Raw genomic sequence first — 15,300 nt, 5'->3', positions numbered from 1 at the left:
AATAAAATAGAATAAAATGGAATAAAATAAAATAAAAGAAAGAAAGAAAAGAAAAAAACACAAATGCAGACTCTCTGGAGCTTCCAACCACTGTAACTATATTACACATATTCAACTAAAAGCTGAAAGAAAAATAACAACACATACAATGCTTAAATATACCTGCTGTCTCATGCTTAACTTTTTAAAACAATTTTTCTAATTCTTAGATCATCTTCATATTTTTCTAGGTTTATTTGTTTTGGCAAAAACTTAGAATGAATTTTGTGGCAATATGAAATCATAAAACCTTAAAAGTATGTAATAGTAAAAAAAAAAAAAAACTGTAAAATAGTAGAGTGATACGAGGCATTTCCTGGAATAAAGATGAACATTCAGGAAACAGAAAGAACATTAGAAAGTCCATTTTACTCATTCCAGTTTTAAAGTGTATAGAAATAGTTGAGAAAATAGAACATTCATGCAACCTTAGTACCAAACTAATCATATCTGCAACCAAATATTTCCGTTCTGCCCTTTAATCCCACATACACCAGACAAAGTAAAGATAATGATTTGTTTAAAAGTTTTAAGTGTTCCTACCTATGACAGTACACATTTAAATAAGAGAAGGAAAAGAGGGTCAAAGAAAAATTTTTAACAGAGGAAGGAAAGAAGACAAGTTGGGGGAAAAAAAAAAAAAAAAAGACCAATCTCCTCTCAGAGCATGGTCCATCCACATTAGAGAAAGGATTAAGCAGATACATTCAGCTTTTCTAACAGATTTTCTTTCTCTAAGGCTTCAATACCCCTCTCACACTCACTCAGATAATCACATTAGTTTTGTCATTAAAAGCTCCCTTTTCATAGAATGCACCTAAACCGCTTAAACCACCCAGAGAGGTCGCATACATTACCAAACACCAAGACAAACGGAAGAGATTTTTCCATCTTATGTCATTATTTCACTATATCTATCTACATTCACAGAAGCCTACGCTGAAATATTTGAGAAGCTATCAGCTGAAATGTGATTCCAAAATTAACAAATGACAGCATCCTTTAAAATTGCTCTTTAAGCTAAGAAGAGACCTAGTAGTTTTCATGCTGACAGAACAGTCAAATGACAGAGGGGTTTTCTGTTTCTCTTTTCTCTTCTTCCTTGTGTTCTACCAGCCAAGTCCATGATTATTTCTGCATGAATGTTGCAGCTTCTGTTAACAGTAAACAAAAGCAAATGGAGTCTGAGTGTGCAAAGCCCAAAGACAAATTAAAAGGAACGATACTTGAATTGACACGGAAAATGGCATTTAGTCGCTGCCCATGGATCCTTCAGAACTGTACAAGGTCCCAGAGAGAATTGGAAATCACCTGCTTTTTTTCATAACCCAACTGTTACATATTATCTCACCATCCTAAGCCTGAGTTACAGACTCAGAAAAGGACGCCTGTTTGTCAGCCCTTTAAAAAGGAGGAAGTGTATCAGAGGGAGGAGGAGTTCTGGTTAAATGGAACTATCCAAGTGAAAGAGCGGTCCCCAACTGGGTAGTGTTCCAGGGATTAGTGGGTTGGGAGAACACAGAGGGGGTCAAAAAAGGAGAAATAGAATGAACAGTGAAAGAAAGTGATCTGAAGCTACAAGTTTGGGAGGGAGACGTAGTGGAAAAATTCTGAAAATCAGATGGGTAACTAACTATAGGATGAAATTGGAAACAGAGGCAATGGAATTTCTCAAGCAAGGGGCAAGAGATAAGATTACTTCTGGTGGGGGTGCAGGCTGGAAACAGAATCATAAATACAAGCAATAAAGAATTCCTTGATCTGTCAAAAGAAAGGATAATGTCAGTAAGAAATAACTGAAGAGAATGACAAGAATTAATCCTGGATAAAAGAAGTAAAGCGTGATTGTGAGGGAAAGACCTAAAGATATCTTACCTTAAAAATAAACTTTTATATTGCATATATATAAAGGATAAAAGGATTGCAGTAAATCAAAAATAGATGATAAAATATTTGAGGTATACTCTGCTGGTTTTGAGTAATTATTTAGAAGAACAAAGGATAAAATATTTATTCACATGTAAGACTGAACAGCAAAATATCCCAGAATGAACATTAAAGAGGTAGGGAGAAAACCAGTTAGACTGCTCACTATTCCAAATTGTGCTACACCAACTAACATTAAACAGCTATATTTCTCCAGCCTTTTTCTAGATAAGCGGTTGGGAAAGTACAACTCCCAGGCCAAATCCAGCCCACTGCCTATTTTTATAAATAAGTTATTATTGGAGACAGCCATCCTCATTTGCTTATTTATTATCTATGGCTACTTTCATGCTACAGCGGCAGAGTTGAGTAATTGTGACAGAAACCATACGGCTTGCAAAGCCTAAAAATATAGCCCTTTAAATGGAGAAAGTTTGTCAACCTCTGTTCTAAATAATGAGAGAATTCCCCATATGTTTTTATCATCTGACAACTCATTCATTCTTCAAGTGAGAATAAAGATGCAAATGTAATTCTCACCTTGTACACAGATAGATATCGAGTTAAATCTGATAGATGTCTCACTGTGAGCAATGGCCCCCTCAACCCTCAGTCAAGTTTCCTCCTAATCCAGTGCAATGCAGTAGATGAGCACAGGCTCGGAACAGTGAAGACCCAAGTTCAAATCCTACTTCTACCACCTCTTAGTTGAGCTTTAATTTCCTCTCCAAAAATCTTGGATTATACCTCTTTTTCTATACAGTACTTTTATAAGAATTGAGACAGCATACATGAAAGTGCTTTGTAGATAGTAAATAATATGGACAGATAAGGCATTATTAGCACATAGATGTTTATGAAGATGAACTAGTTTAGATTTCGTTTTTCCTTGTCATTTTGATCCAGGTTTTCTTTTTTTCACTTTTCTTTTTTTGAGGCAGGATCCAGCTCTGTCACCCAGGCTGGAGTACAGTGGCATGATCACAGCTCACTGCAGCCCCAAGCAATCATCCTGCCTGAGCCTTCCAAGTAGCTGGAACTACAGGCAGGCACCACTATGCCCTGCTAATTTTTCTGATTTTTAGTAGAGATGAGGTCTCACTATGTTGCCCAGGTGGGTCTCAAACTTCTAGCCTCAAGCAATCCTCCCACTTCCACCTCCCAAAGTGCTGGATTTGATTTAGGTTTTCTAACATAAAACATGATCTGCTCTTTTCAACAACTTTGTATTATCAAAATTCAATCTAATTCAATATATATTTACCTCCAGCCTACTATATGCAAGACACTCACTGGTCATTCTACTTTTTAAATTAAGAAAAATAATAGCAAGTGAACTTGTTTTAGTTACAAAATTTTAAGCAAGGTATACATGTAATAATTCAAAGCGGTGGTTAAATTAAAAGGGAATTTGAAACCCGAATCTATATCACCAATTCTATTTTCACTTCCAACACTCATTCTAGCTGAAGAGTCAGTTATATTCTCTAAATTTAACCATCAAGTTGGCCAGCCTTTGTTTTTAAAACTAAGAGGAATGTTCTTTACAAAGAAATGCTTAAAATGAACATACACAATAAAGAATTTTGCCATGAAAAGAACCTTAAAATTTATACTGTAATGTGTCCTTATATTTCCAAAGTGTTTCACATCCAACATTTTATTTGATTCTCAGCACAATCCTATTTGGTATGTAAGTGCTGTTATTCCATTCCACAGAGGAAGACAGAGGATGAGGAGAGAAAAGCACCTTGCCCAGGATCACACAGGTGGTAAGTGAAGCGGCAGTTCTGGACCAAAACCTCACTTTCAGAGTCTAATTTGATGTTCTTTCCACTCTACTGTGATGCATAGGGGTCACTCTTCACACTGTGGGCAGCACTTACAATGCTTTCGCAGCTGACTAGATCATAGTACTATCATAATGACTGCCATTTATTAAGCATCAACCAGGTATTACATAGATGGAAGTTACACACGTATCACAGAGATTAAATAAATTGCACAGGCAAAGTATACAGCCTAGGATTTGGCACATAGTAATTATTCCATTAACAGCAACTTTTGGTATTATTTCTAATTCATACAACTCTATAATCAATGAATTTTATCTCCATTTTTCAAATGAGGAAATTGAGGCTCAAAAAAGCTAGGTAACATGTCCAAGCCCACATAATCAGAAAGTAGCAGAACCCAGGATTCCAGCTCAAGTTTGACCAACTCCAGAGCCCCTTTGTCACTGGGACTTTCTCTGATGCAGAAAGTCAGAGTATACACATTAAAAAAAAAAGAGAAGTATGTTATTAAAAATTATGAGAGGACATTTTCCTATTACCTTAATAGGCCAAGCAGGCAAAGGCTGTAAAAAGTTAGATGCATAAGGATAGTCCACCATTGCCAGATTCACCCAGGTTTCAGAGATCCAGTCTTTCAAATGTTGGATGTCCTGAGAAGTTAATGGGCTGCATAAGTGAAGGGCTCCAGTAAGCCACTGCAAACCACTGCCTGGGAATAGAATCACATTGTTGGAATCTAAAAAGTACTGGTCAACAGATGGCTTTACAGATAATGTATTCTTCACACAGTATTTTAGAAAACTCAATCTTTTATACCCCTTCTCCCAGGATATTTTTAGAGCAACTGGAGAATCCCATGACAGACAAGTTGCCTATCCTCATAGAGTTTACCAGAATTAGTATGCAGAATTATTCTCCCTTTTTAAGATACTACTAAAATGAATAAATAGGAACACCATAGAACAAGAATATATAAACTACAACTAAGTAAGACAAATGGATGTATCTATCAAACAGTGCTGAGCAAAAGACAGTAGACACAAAAAAAGACATGCTATGTAATTCCAATTACTAAAACATTTAAGAACAAGTAAAAATTAACCTATGGTTCTAGAAGTGAGGATGTTTTTGCTGGGCAGGTATGGAGGTCGTGACTGAAAAGGCACAAGGAGATTTCTGAGATGCTGGCAATGCCCTTTATTGATTTAAATGCTAATTACACTGTGTCCTTGTTTTGTGAAAATTCATCAAGCTATGCATTTTGATTTGCATAATTTTCTGTATGTACATTATACTTTAATAAAATGTTTACTTAAAAAGTGACAACTACTGAATTTAACAAATGAAAGGCTAAATAAACACACAATTCCATTCTCTTAATTAAAGCTTACCAGTATTTGAGAGTCGATTAATGGCATCCCAGGACCTGCGGATGCTCTCTGAACAATATGGACCACTTTTCCTAAAATCTGTAGTTACAATCTTCATAAATACACCACAAGGTACTAAATCCTCAAACTGCCAGATAGGGGCAGAAGCTGCAAGAGCTCTAAATGACAAGAAAATCAAAGAAGGAAGAAAGAAAAAAAAAAAAAATATATATATATATATATGTCATCTAAATCAAGTTTTAAAGTTGAAACTTATAATAAAAATAGTCAGAAAAATAACACAGCTGTTAATGAGACAGAAGCCAGAAATCTCAGTATAATAGAATGGAACATGTTTTATCTAACATGAATCTCTACGTTTGCCTTGATAATCATTAAGAAACACTCATGTCTGGTATAAATGCACTTACCCAACTGCCATATGAGGATATTTCATCCTAAACCAGGCTGCAAGCATGCCACCATAGGAGCCTCCTATAGCAATGACAGGTTGATTTTCAGCTCCTGGGATTGTTCTTTTCAAGTGTTTGATTAACTCTGCAAAATCAGCCAGAGCTTGTTCTGATGTCAGAAAATTCAAGTGTCTGGAATCCTAAAGAAAAATAACAAAGAACATGGGTATAAATGTGCACATAATAGCAGCTTAGGAATAGCATGGATCCAGAAGAGAGTCAGTGTCAGATAAGCTTTTCTCCAAATAGAATTTCTAGGCAATTGTACTAAAACGCCTAGTCAAAGCAATAGCTGTGCGGATTTAAACTCTGGAAAATTATTTTAAGTTTGTGGAAGAACATAATGTACTTCGCATGCAAGTGTAATTTCTATTAAATGCTATTTACCAAAGACTTTGTTTAAGGTTGTAGAAACAATAGAACGAATTGTAGGTAAAATTTAATAGCAAATATGATAGAATATAAACTAAGTTTAATAGATAACTGTTATAACTTTTGTTTTAAATCTTGGCACATTTAAAATGTCTACCACATAGGCAAATATAAACTAAATCTAGTGGACAATTGAGGGAAGAATCACCAGTAAAAATAAAACTCACCCTTTTTTATCGGAAAGATTATGTATGACCTCGGCCATATCAACAACTGAAACAAAGTAGCCTACCTATTTTAAACAACTATAAAATTGGAAAGAAAAAAACTATTTTCAGGTACTGGAAAACAGGCAACACAAGACACTGATCTTTGAGAAAAGGAAAACTCATAATGTTAAGTTTCATAATCGTCCTGCTCTCTACATGAAGACAATTTCCCTATTGCAGAAGGTGAAGCTTAGTGTCCTGCTGAGCTGAGAAGGCTAAGAAGGTCTTTTAAAATATGTCTGCAAATTTTTGACACTCCTTCCTTTAAAAGGTGAAGCTTAATTCCACTCCCTTTGAATTTGGATGGGATTTAATGACTTCCTTCTAATTAATAGAATGGGGCAGAAATAATGATACGTGACTATGAAGGTTAGGTCATTAAAAAAACACTGCAGCTTCCACCTTGCTCTCCTGCACTGCCAACTTTGAGGGAAATTAGTTGCCTTGTAATGAACTCAAGTAGGCCCTTAACTGCAGCCTCTTTTCAACATCCAGTACCAGTTTTATCTCTTATGTGAGTGATCCTCCATATGAGTAGAAAGGCTCTCCAGCCCCAGTCAAGCCTTCAGATGACTGCAGCATCAGCTGACATCCTAACCTCATGAGACCCCCTGAAGCAGAACCACCTAGCTAAACCACTCCTAATTCTTCACCCATGGGAACTATAAAGTAATAGATATTTATTGCTGTTTTAAGCCATGAGGTTTGAGGTACATCTTTACATAGCAACAGATAACTAATACAGCTACATACCTCTATTAGGCTACCCTGTTTGACTTTCATGCTTTGGTCTCACCATTCTGATTCCTTCCGTCATCTGGCATATTACTGAATCACACAGATCCCATCATTCCTATCTCCTATATATGCCTCCTACTCCTTTAGCTTTCCCCCCTCTTCCAAGATATATGCCTTCTTACCTACTCTCTCCCTGTCTGTCACTATCCTTTACTTCTAGTTTTTATGGCACTCTGTACAGTTGAGTGCATTTTTTTTTCTACTCCTGCATAATATCTGTAATATCCCTCATGCTACTGACATATTCTGTGAGCACACAAAGGGAAAGACGTATATCAAAAAGAGCCCCTGGCTCCATTTTGCTAACACAGTATCAATCACAGAAACCTAGGAGAAGAAGTTATGTTTCTGTCTACAACAAGCTAACTGCTTCCCAAGGTTTCAGGACCTGTCAAGTCCCCTAATCAGATATTTATGCAAAATATCAAGCTAAAGAATGAATTTCCCATACAGCCCAACAAATACCAGCAAATTATCCCACTTTCTATTTATAGCACAACACTTTTACTTGTTTTTACTCATGCATTTATTTATAATATGAGATAGTAAAACCTCCCTTTTAAAAATAAAAAACTCCTTTCAAAACAGGCAGCCTAGTAAAGGACTGGCCCCAAGTCCTTACAGCTGAGAGTTCCCAAAAGCATTTGTATATACTGGTGGTCTTAGGAAGCATACAAACACTTTTAATGGAACATTTATTGCTTTATTTTAGTGTAATTTGGAAAGAATAACCAGTACATAGAGCCCTTGGTTAAGATAATGCTAAGTTTAAAAAGTGAGTTGGTTAAAGAAAAACATTAAGTAAATAATAGTACATGTGGCAAATTAATGTAGCCAAAGTCACAAGGGTAGAAGTACATGAATGACTCCGTTGAAGAAAAAGTGTCCTGGTTTATTAGGTAGAGAGTCTGTGACAAAGGCCAAAGCTCCTGTGAGAACAGGAAACGTTCAAAGGGAATCCAACGGGCCAGTTGACCTTAATGCATCATACAGCTTATTTGTCCTTATTTTATTGATTTTATTTTATTAAAAACATCAGATAAATTTGTTATGCTCATTGTATTTTTTCCAGTGGCAGGCTCAATAATTTAAGTGTACAATTTATAAAGCGGAATTGTTTACTGATATTTTTGAAATAGTAAAAAGTTCCTTGTACTGTCTCTGCAGCCACAGAGTAAAATTTAACTTCCTGAGGCACACCAAGTTAAAAACTGATTAACATTAAGAATTATAATAAAATGGCTAAAAAAAAACCTCAATCTGTTCAAATTGTATCTAAAAAGAAACTACTAAATATAAACTATTGAGCTTTCAGGCATTTCAAATTAAAGTTGTCTCACAGTGGGACATGTAATTTAGAAACTATTCTAAATTGAAAAGAAAAAACTTGTAACTTAAAAGTAAAAAGTATCTTTACCTTGAATGAGTTGTCACCAAAGGGGAGAGACTCTCCATAGTATCGATGTTCAGCAAACACCAACATAGCTTTTAGTTCCTCAGCCACATCCCACATGAACCCCTAAGAAGAGTTTACAAAATCACAGGATAAAATCAGGATGTGAAAGTCACTGAACCGTTTGGCAAACCATATGAAATACATGTTAAGCCAGACTAAAAAGAGCACTCTAAAAAGTTGCACAATTTATGTTTGTGCTACAAATAAATGACATAATTGCTGTCTTATTGTTGCATATCAATCTCACACTTTATGAGTGAAACAATTAAAAATAATCCCAAGTTGCTCATCCGCTAGTCATCCATGTCTTTTTATCCTGACACTCTAGCCCTAGAATCAACATTATGTCTAAAATGGTCTTCATGTACAAAGAGCCAGTACAAATCCTACTGAAATTATTTTTAAATAAGGAGGAGGGACTCTTCCCTAACTCATTCTATGAAGCTAGCATCATTATGATACAAAACCTGGCAGGGACACAATGAAACAAGAAAACTTCAGGCCAATATCCCTGATGAAAATAGATGTAAAAACCCTCAACCAAAAACTAGCAAACAAAAATCCAGCAGCATCAAGAAGTTAATTTACCAGAATCATATAGGCTTTATTCCTGGATGCAAGGTTGGTTCAACATACACAAATCAATAAATGGAATTCACCACATAAACAGAATTAAAAAATAAAAACCATGTGATCATCTCAATAGATGCAGAAAAGGCCTTCGATAAAATTCAACATTCCTTCATGGTAAAAATTCTCAATAAACTAGGTATTGAAGGAACATACCGCAACACAAGAAGAGCCATTTACAACAAACCCATACTGAATGGGCGAAAGCTGGAAGCATTCCCCTTGAGAACTAAGACAAGGCAAGGATGCTCTGTCTTAGCACTCCTATTCAACATAGGACTGGAAGTTCTAGCCAGTGCAATCAGGCAAGAGAAAGAAATAAAAGGCACCCAAAGAGGAAAAGAGGACATCAAACTATCTTTTTTCACAGATGAGATGATGCTGCACCTAGAAAACCCCCACAGACTCCGCCAAAAGGCTTCTAGAAGTGACAAAACAACTTCAGTAAAGTTTCAGTATCAAATTCAGTGTATAAAAATCAGTAGCATGTCTATACACCAATAACAATCAAGCTAACAGCCAAATCAAAAACACAATCCCATTTACAATAGCCATAAAAAGAATGAAATATCCAGGAATACAGCTAACCAAGGAAGTGAAACATCTCTACAATGAGAATTACAAACCACTGCTGAAAGGCATCAGAGACAACACAAACAAATGGAAAGACATTCCATGTTCATACATAGGAAGAATCAAAATTGTTAAAATGGCTATACTCCCCAAAGTAATTTACAGATTCAATACTATTGCTATCAAACTACCAACATTTTTCACGGAGTTAGGAAAAAAAATAAATAAACTCTTGAAATCCATATACAACAACAACAAAAACTTGAATCGCCAAAGCAATCCTCAGCAAGAAAAACGAAGCCAGAGGCATCACACTACCTGACTTCAAACTATACTGCAAGGCTACAATAACCAAAACATCAGGTACTAGTACAAAAATAGGCATGCAGACCAATGTAACAGGATAGAGAATCCAGAAATAAAGCCACACACCTGCAACCACCTGATCTTAAATAAAGTCAACAATAACAAGCAATGGGAAAAGGACTCCCTATTCAATAAAATGGTGCTTGGATAACTGGCAAGCCATATGCAGAAGATTGAAACTGGACCCCTTCCTTTCACCATATACAAAAATCAACTCAAGATGGATAAAAGACTTAAATATAAAACTGGAAACTATAAAAAGCCCAAAAGCCCTAGAAGAAAACCTAGGAAATACCATTCTGGACATCAGCCTTGGCAAAGAATTTATGACTAAGTCCCAAAAAGCAACTGCAACAAAACCAAAAACTGACAAGTGGGACCTAATTAAACTAAAGAGCTCCTGCACGGCAAAGGACACTATCAACAGGGTAAACAGAAAACCTACAGAATAAGAGAAAATATTTGCAAACTATGCATCTGACAAAGGCCTAATGTCTAGAATCTATAAGGAACTTAAATTTACAATCAAAGGGCCGGGCGTGGTGTCTCATGCCTGTAATCCCAGCACTTCGGGAAGCTGAGGCAGGCGGATCACGAGGTCAGGAGATTGAGACCATTCTGGCTAACACGGTGAAACCCTGTCTCTACTAAAAATGCAAAAAAATTAGCCAGGCGTGGTGGCCGGCGCCTGTAGTCCCAGCTACTCGGAGGCTGAGGCAGGAGAATGGCGTGAACCCGGGAAGCGGAGCTTGCAGTGAGCCGAGATCCGGCCACTGCACTCCAGCCTGGGCGACAGAGCGAGACTCCGTCTCAAAAAAAAGAATAATAAAATCAATAAATTTACAAGAAAAAACAAATAACCCCATTAAAAAGTGGGCAAAAGACATGAACATACACTTTTCAAAAGAAGACATACACAAGGCCAACAAACATGAACAAATGCTCAACATCATTAATCATCAGAGAAATGCAAATAAAACCACAATGAGATACCATCTCATACCAGTTAGAATGGCTATTATTTAAAAAGAGTCAAAAAATAACAAGATATTGGTGAGGTTGTGGAGAAAAGGGAACGCTTACAAACTGTTAGTAGGATATAAATTAGTTCAGCCACTATGGAAAGCAGTTTGGAGATTTCCCAAAGAACTTGAAATAGAACTATCACTCAGCCCACCAATCCTCACTACTGGGTAAATAGAACTATCACTCAGCCCACCAATCCTCACTACCTGAAGAAAAATAGGCCAGGTGTGGTGGCTCATGCATGTAATCCCAGCACTTTGGGAGGCCAAGGCAGGTGGATCACTTGAGTCCAGGAGTTCGAGACCAGCCTGGGCAACATAGTGAAATCCTTTTCTCTACAAAAAATAAAATTAAAAAATAAATAAAAATTTAAAATAAACCATTCTACCAAAAAGACACATGCACTTGCATGTTCATCTTAGCACTGTTTGCAATATCAAAGACACAGAATCAACCTAGATACCCTTCAACAGTGGACTGGATAAAGACAATGTGGTCTATATACACCACAGAATACTACATAGCCATTAAAAAGAACAAAATCATATCCTTTGCAGTAACATGGATGTAGCTGGAAGTCATTATCCTAAGTGACCTAATAGAGCAACAGAAAACCAAACACTGCATGTTCTCACTTACAAGCAGGAGCTAAACACTGAATAAACATGGCCACAAAGATGGGAACAATAGACACTGCATGACTACTAGAGGGGCTGGGGGCTAACAGCGCAGGGGGTGTGGGTGTGGAGCATGAATTCAACAACTACATATCAGGTACTATGCTTACTACCTAGGTGATGGGATCATTCATACACCAAATCTCAGCACACACAATTTACCCAAGTTAACAAACCTGCACATGTACCCCCTAAACCTAAAATAAAAGTCAAGGAAAAAAAAAACTACAATGGAGAGAAAACGAATTAAATAAAAATAAAAAGTAACTTCAACTTTAAAAAAAAAATGATCTTCAAATTGCACTGTTTGCCAAATCTTCTAGGAAAGAGCTAAAGATATCGAAAGCAGCTGTCTACTCACAGGCATTGACAACATAAAAGAGAAAACAAAACAAACAAGCATACTAAACTCCCTAAGGGTTTTCAATTAATCTTATTTATTAGAAAATAAATAGTAGCTCACAATGGCTAAAATAACTCAGTGTTTATAACGTGTCAGGCACTGTTCTAAGCATTTTATATGTATTAATTCACTTAAATATTACAGCAATCTCCGAAATAGGCACTTTGATTAACCCCATTTTATAGACAAGAGCATTGAGGCACAAGAGTTTAAATAACCTTCAACATTCACACAGCTAGTAAGCAGCAGAGCCATGATTCAAACATAGGTGTCTGCCTCCAGAGCACCATCATCAAGAACTGTTAGATCTCCTTGCTAGAATCATCTATATCTGGTCATTAGCCAATCATTTCATTTTTTCACTTACTCAGTTGTGGCCTCAGAATCTTTTCTCAACAAAGCATTCTAGGTAATCAACATCAAAGGATTAGATTTAGATTTAGCACAGATTAAAACTATTTGTCAATCCTAGTGCACACTGTTGCTATTTAGTGAGTTCCTGCTGCCTAACAAAGACTAAGAACCTCAAGTGTTTTTGTTTGTTTTGATCAATAAATGAACAATTAGAAGAGTTATACACATGTAAGAATAGAGAATTTAACCAGATATTTGTGATGGTTTCAATAACCTCCACTTTCTCTCTTAAGAATCTACTCATCCCCTGCCATTTAACTACAAATCCTGCAAACACCCAGCTCAAGCATGCCCACCTCTGCCGGCCCCACCTTGGCAGTGCTGATCATTCCCCCTTCTCAACACCACTGTGCTAGGTATATGTCCCTGGTACTGTGCCGCAAATTTTGCTTACATGTAGGTCACACACACACCAGACCATGAGTATCTTAAGAGTAAAGATCATCCATTAAAATGTCCAGACCTCTGTGCAGTTGACTTCAGGCTTTGAGAGGAGGCAACTTCATTGAACTAGTTCAAAAAGTAATAAGTGATCCATTTCAGGAGTATTCTTATTTTTCAAAAGTGGTTCATGTAATATATCAACATCTTTTAACATTATGTGCTTGCAAGTCCCTTAATCTTCTTTTAAGTCTTTACACAACTCCATGAAATATTATTACTGTATCCATTTAACAGATGAGACAACTGAGGCACAGAACAAGAAACTTACCCAAAGTCACACAGCAAAGTGGCAAAATCAGCATTCAAACCTTGCCAGTCTGGCTGAAGCCTTCACTCTTGACCACTGTGTGATTGCTGCCTCTGAACAAATTAATGTCCAGAAGTCAATGTGCACTGGAACGTTTTGGTATGTAAAGGAAGGTCTCTGGGCCTGGGGATGGGCCAGGATCTGCTCCTCTATGATCTGCCTCTAGTCAGTTCTTTGGAACTGTTCCTACACTGAATATCTCTTCCTTTCCACCACTTCTGAGAACAGAGATACCCCAGCAAACCTTAAGTTCTGCCACAGTGTCTGTCAGAGTAGTGCCTAGTGAAGGCAGGAACCGCTACCTACCTATAATAAAAGAGAATGGAAACTGGAAAAATCACTGGAGAGGAGAAGTTACCCTATGGCCTTCACATAAAACGAAAGTCACACCAAAAGGAGAAAAGAGACAAGGCAGCCTCTGTTATTTCACAGAATAACAGAACGGGAATCTGATGGAAAGGAGGTCCTGATTTCACTTGCCACTGATCTAAAAGAAATAGGTATCCTAGGATCTCATGTCTCTGGGAATTATTTTATTTCAACTAACTTACTTAGATTCTTAACATTCCTAAGGAAATAATCAGAAATAAGAAATGCAATAACAACGTAATTGGGTTCATATCTTTACTTTAAATTCATATACCAGTTCAACAAACATTTACTGAGACCTCCTGATACCAAGCATCATGCCAGATGTTGGCATTGGGGATAAGACATAATTCATTCCCCACTTTAAGGTAGTTCACAACTAGTTTTTTGGTAAAAAGTTGACATTTTCTCGTCACAGCACTGACACGTTGAAAAGGGGCATTTCTTCCTTTCACATATCTTTTGAAATTAAGTTTTGTTCATGGATTTCAGCATTATAAAAGGCGATAGAAAATATAGTCAGGGAAGCAAGCTAACAGGCTATATACTATTTTTAACCCTCACAAATAAAAGAAAATGGTAGAACAGGAAAGCTAAACTAAAATGTAGCTACAACTTTACCTTTTCCCATCCTTATTTGTATATTTTTTTCTCATTTGCATTGGCTTTGTTTAGGTTTTATTCATTCATTCATTTAACAGATGTTTATCATCTTCTATATGTCCTGGACACTGACAATATAACACTAAACATAGAAAAATTCCTGCCCTTGCTTTCACCTTCTAGAGACCATAATCAAAATAAACTGTACACAGTAACATTCTTATCCCTGTTTCCCTTATATCCTTGTTCACTCTAGAAATAAGTTGAGATTTTAAAAACAAAACAAAGCAAAACAAAAAACAAAAAACTTGCAAAATTCAATTCTCTGGGATGTTCAGGCAGTCTATGAAAAATAAAATAAAATAATTCAATTATCCAAAAATTGTACATTATCCTTTTCATTTGTAATTCTTGAAGGCTGAATATGCAGACTTATTGGATATCTGTATTTAATTCTTTTATGAACTTTCTATTCATGTACTTTTGCTATTTTTCTATTATTAGTGAGTTCATTTTTTTGTTATTTTTAATAGAACTTTACAATTAAGAACAGTAATGCTTGGTCATATATACTGCAAAACATTTCTTCCAAGTTATCATAATAAAAGTCAAATTGAGCACTGGAATTTCATGAATCTGCACATACCGTGTTATTACAAAACCAGATGATGTCCCCTTCATTACCAGTGTAGAAAAGTATCGATCCACCATTTTTCTTCCAGTATTTATCAGCTACTAGGTACCGCTGATTAAAAGTTTTCACAGTATTAAATCCAAAATGATCAACCTGTGATAAAAACAAAATAAACAAAACATATTTCAAAGGAAAGTAATAAAATGAGATCAACACAAAGGTAATTAATTCTTCCATTAAAATCAATCTATACTACAAAAATAATCAGAAGAAATTTTAAACTTCATTGTTTTATTATTAATAGTAATATTGATAATATTATTTTGAAATCATTTTCTTTGTATTATAAAATAAA

The 15,300-nt window shown here is 36.1% G+C and overlaps 1 protein-coding gene across 4 annotated transcripts in view; it reads right to left on the bottom strand.

The window, feature by feature from the left end:
- Nucleotides 1–15,300, bottom strand: part of PRCP (prolylcarboxypeptidase) — an 82,384-nt gene that overhangs the window by 20,261 nt on the left and 46,823 nt on the right. For all 4 annotated transcript variants that reach the window (XM_009187016.4, XM_009187015.2, XM_003910483.3 and 1 more), the window contains exons 2-6: nt 14,958–15,098; nt 8,461–8,562; nt 5,563–5,744; nt 5,153–5,310; nt 4,301–4,470 (exon numbers count right to left, since the gene is read on the bottom strand). In XM_009187016.4, coding sequence (XP_009185280.1) covers nt 4,301–4,470; nt 5,153–5,310; nt 5,563–5,744; nt 8,461–8,556 — 606 coding nt within the window. In that variant the 5' untranslated portion in view covers nt 8,557–8,562; nt 14,958–15,098. The remainder of the gene's footprint in view (nt 1–4,300; nt 4,471–5,152; nt 5,311–5,562; nt 5,745–8,460; nt 8,563–14,957; nt 15,099–15,300) is intronic.

The sequence above is a fragment of the Papio anubis genome, chromosome 12, assembly GCF_008728515.1.
Source record: "Papio anubis isolate 15944 chromosome 12, Panubis1.0, whole genome shotgun sequence".
NCBI classification, from domain to species: domain Eukaryota; kingdom Metazoa; phylum Chordata; class Mammalia; order Primates; family Cercopithecidae; genus Papio; species Papio anubis.
Note: the sequence above shows the minus strand (reverse complement) of the source record. Positions and strands in the feature narration are given on the sequence as shown.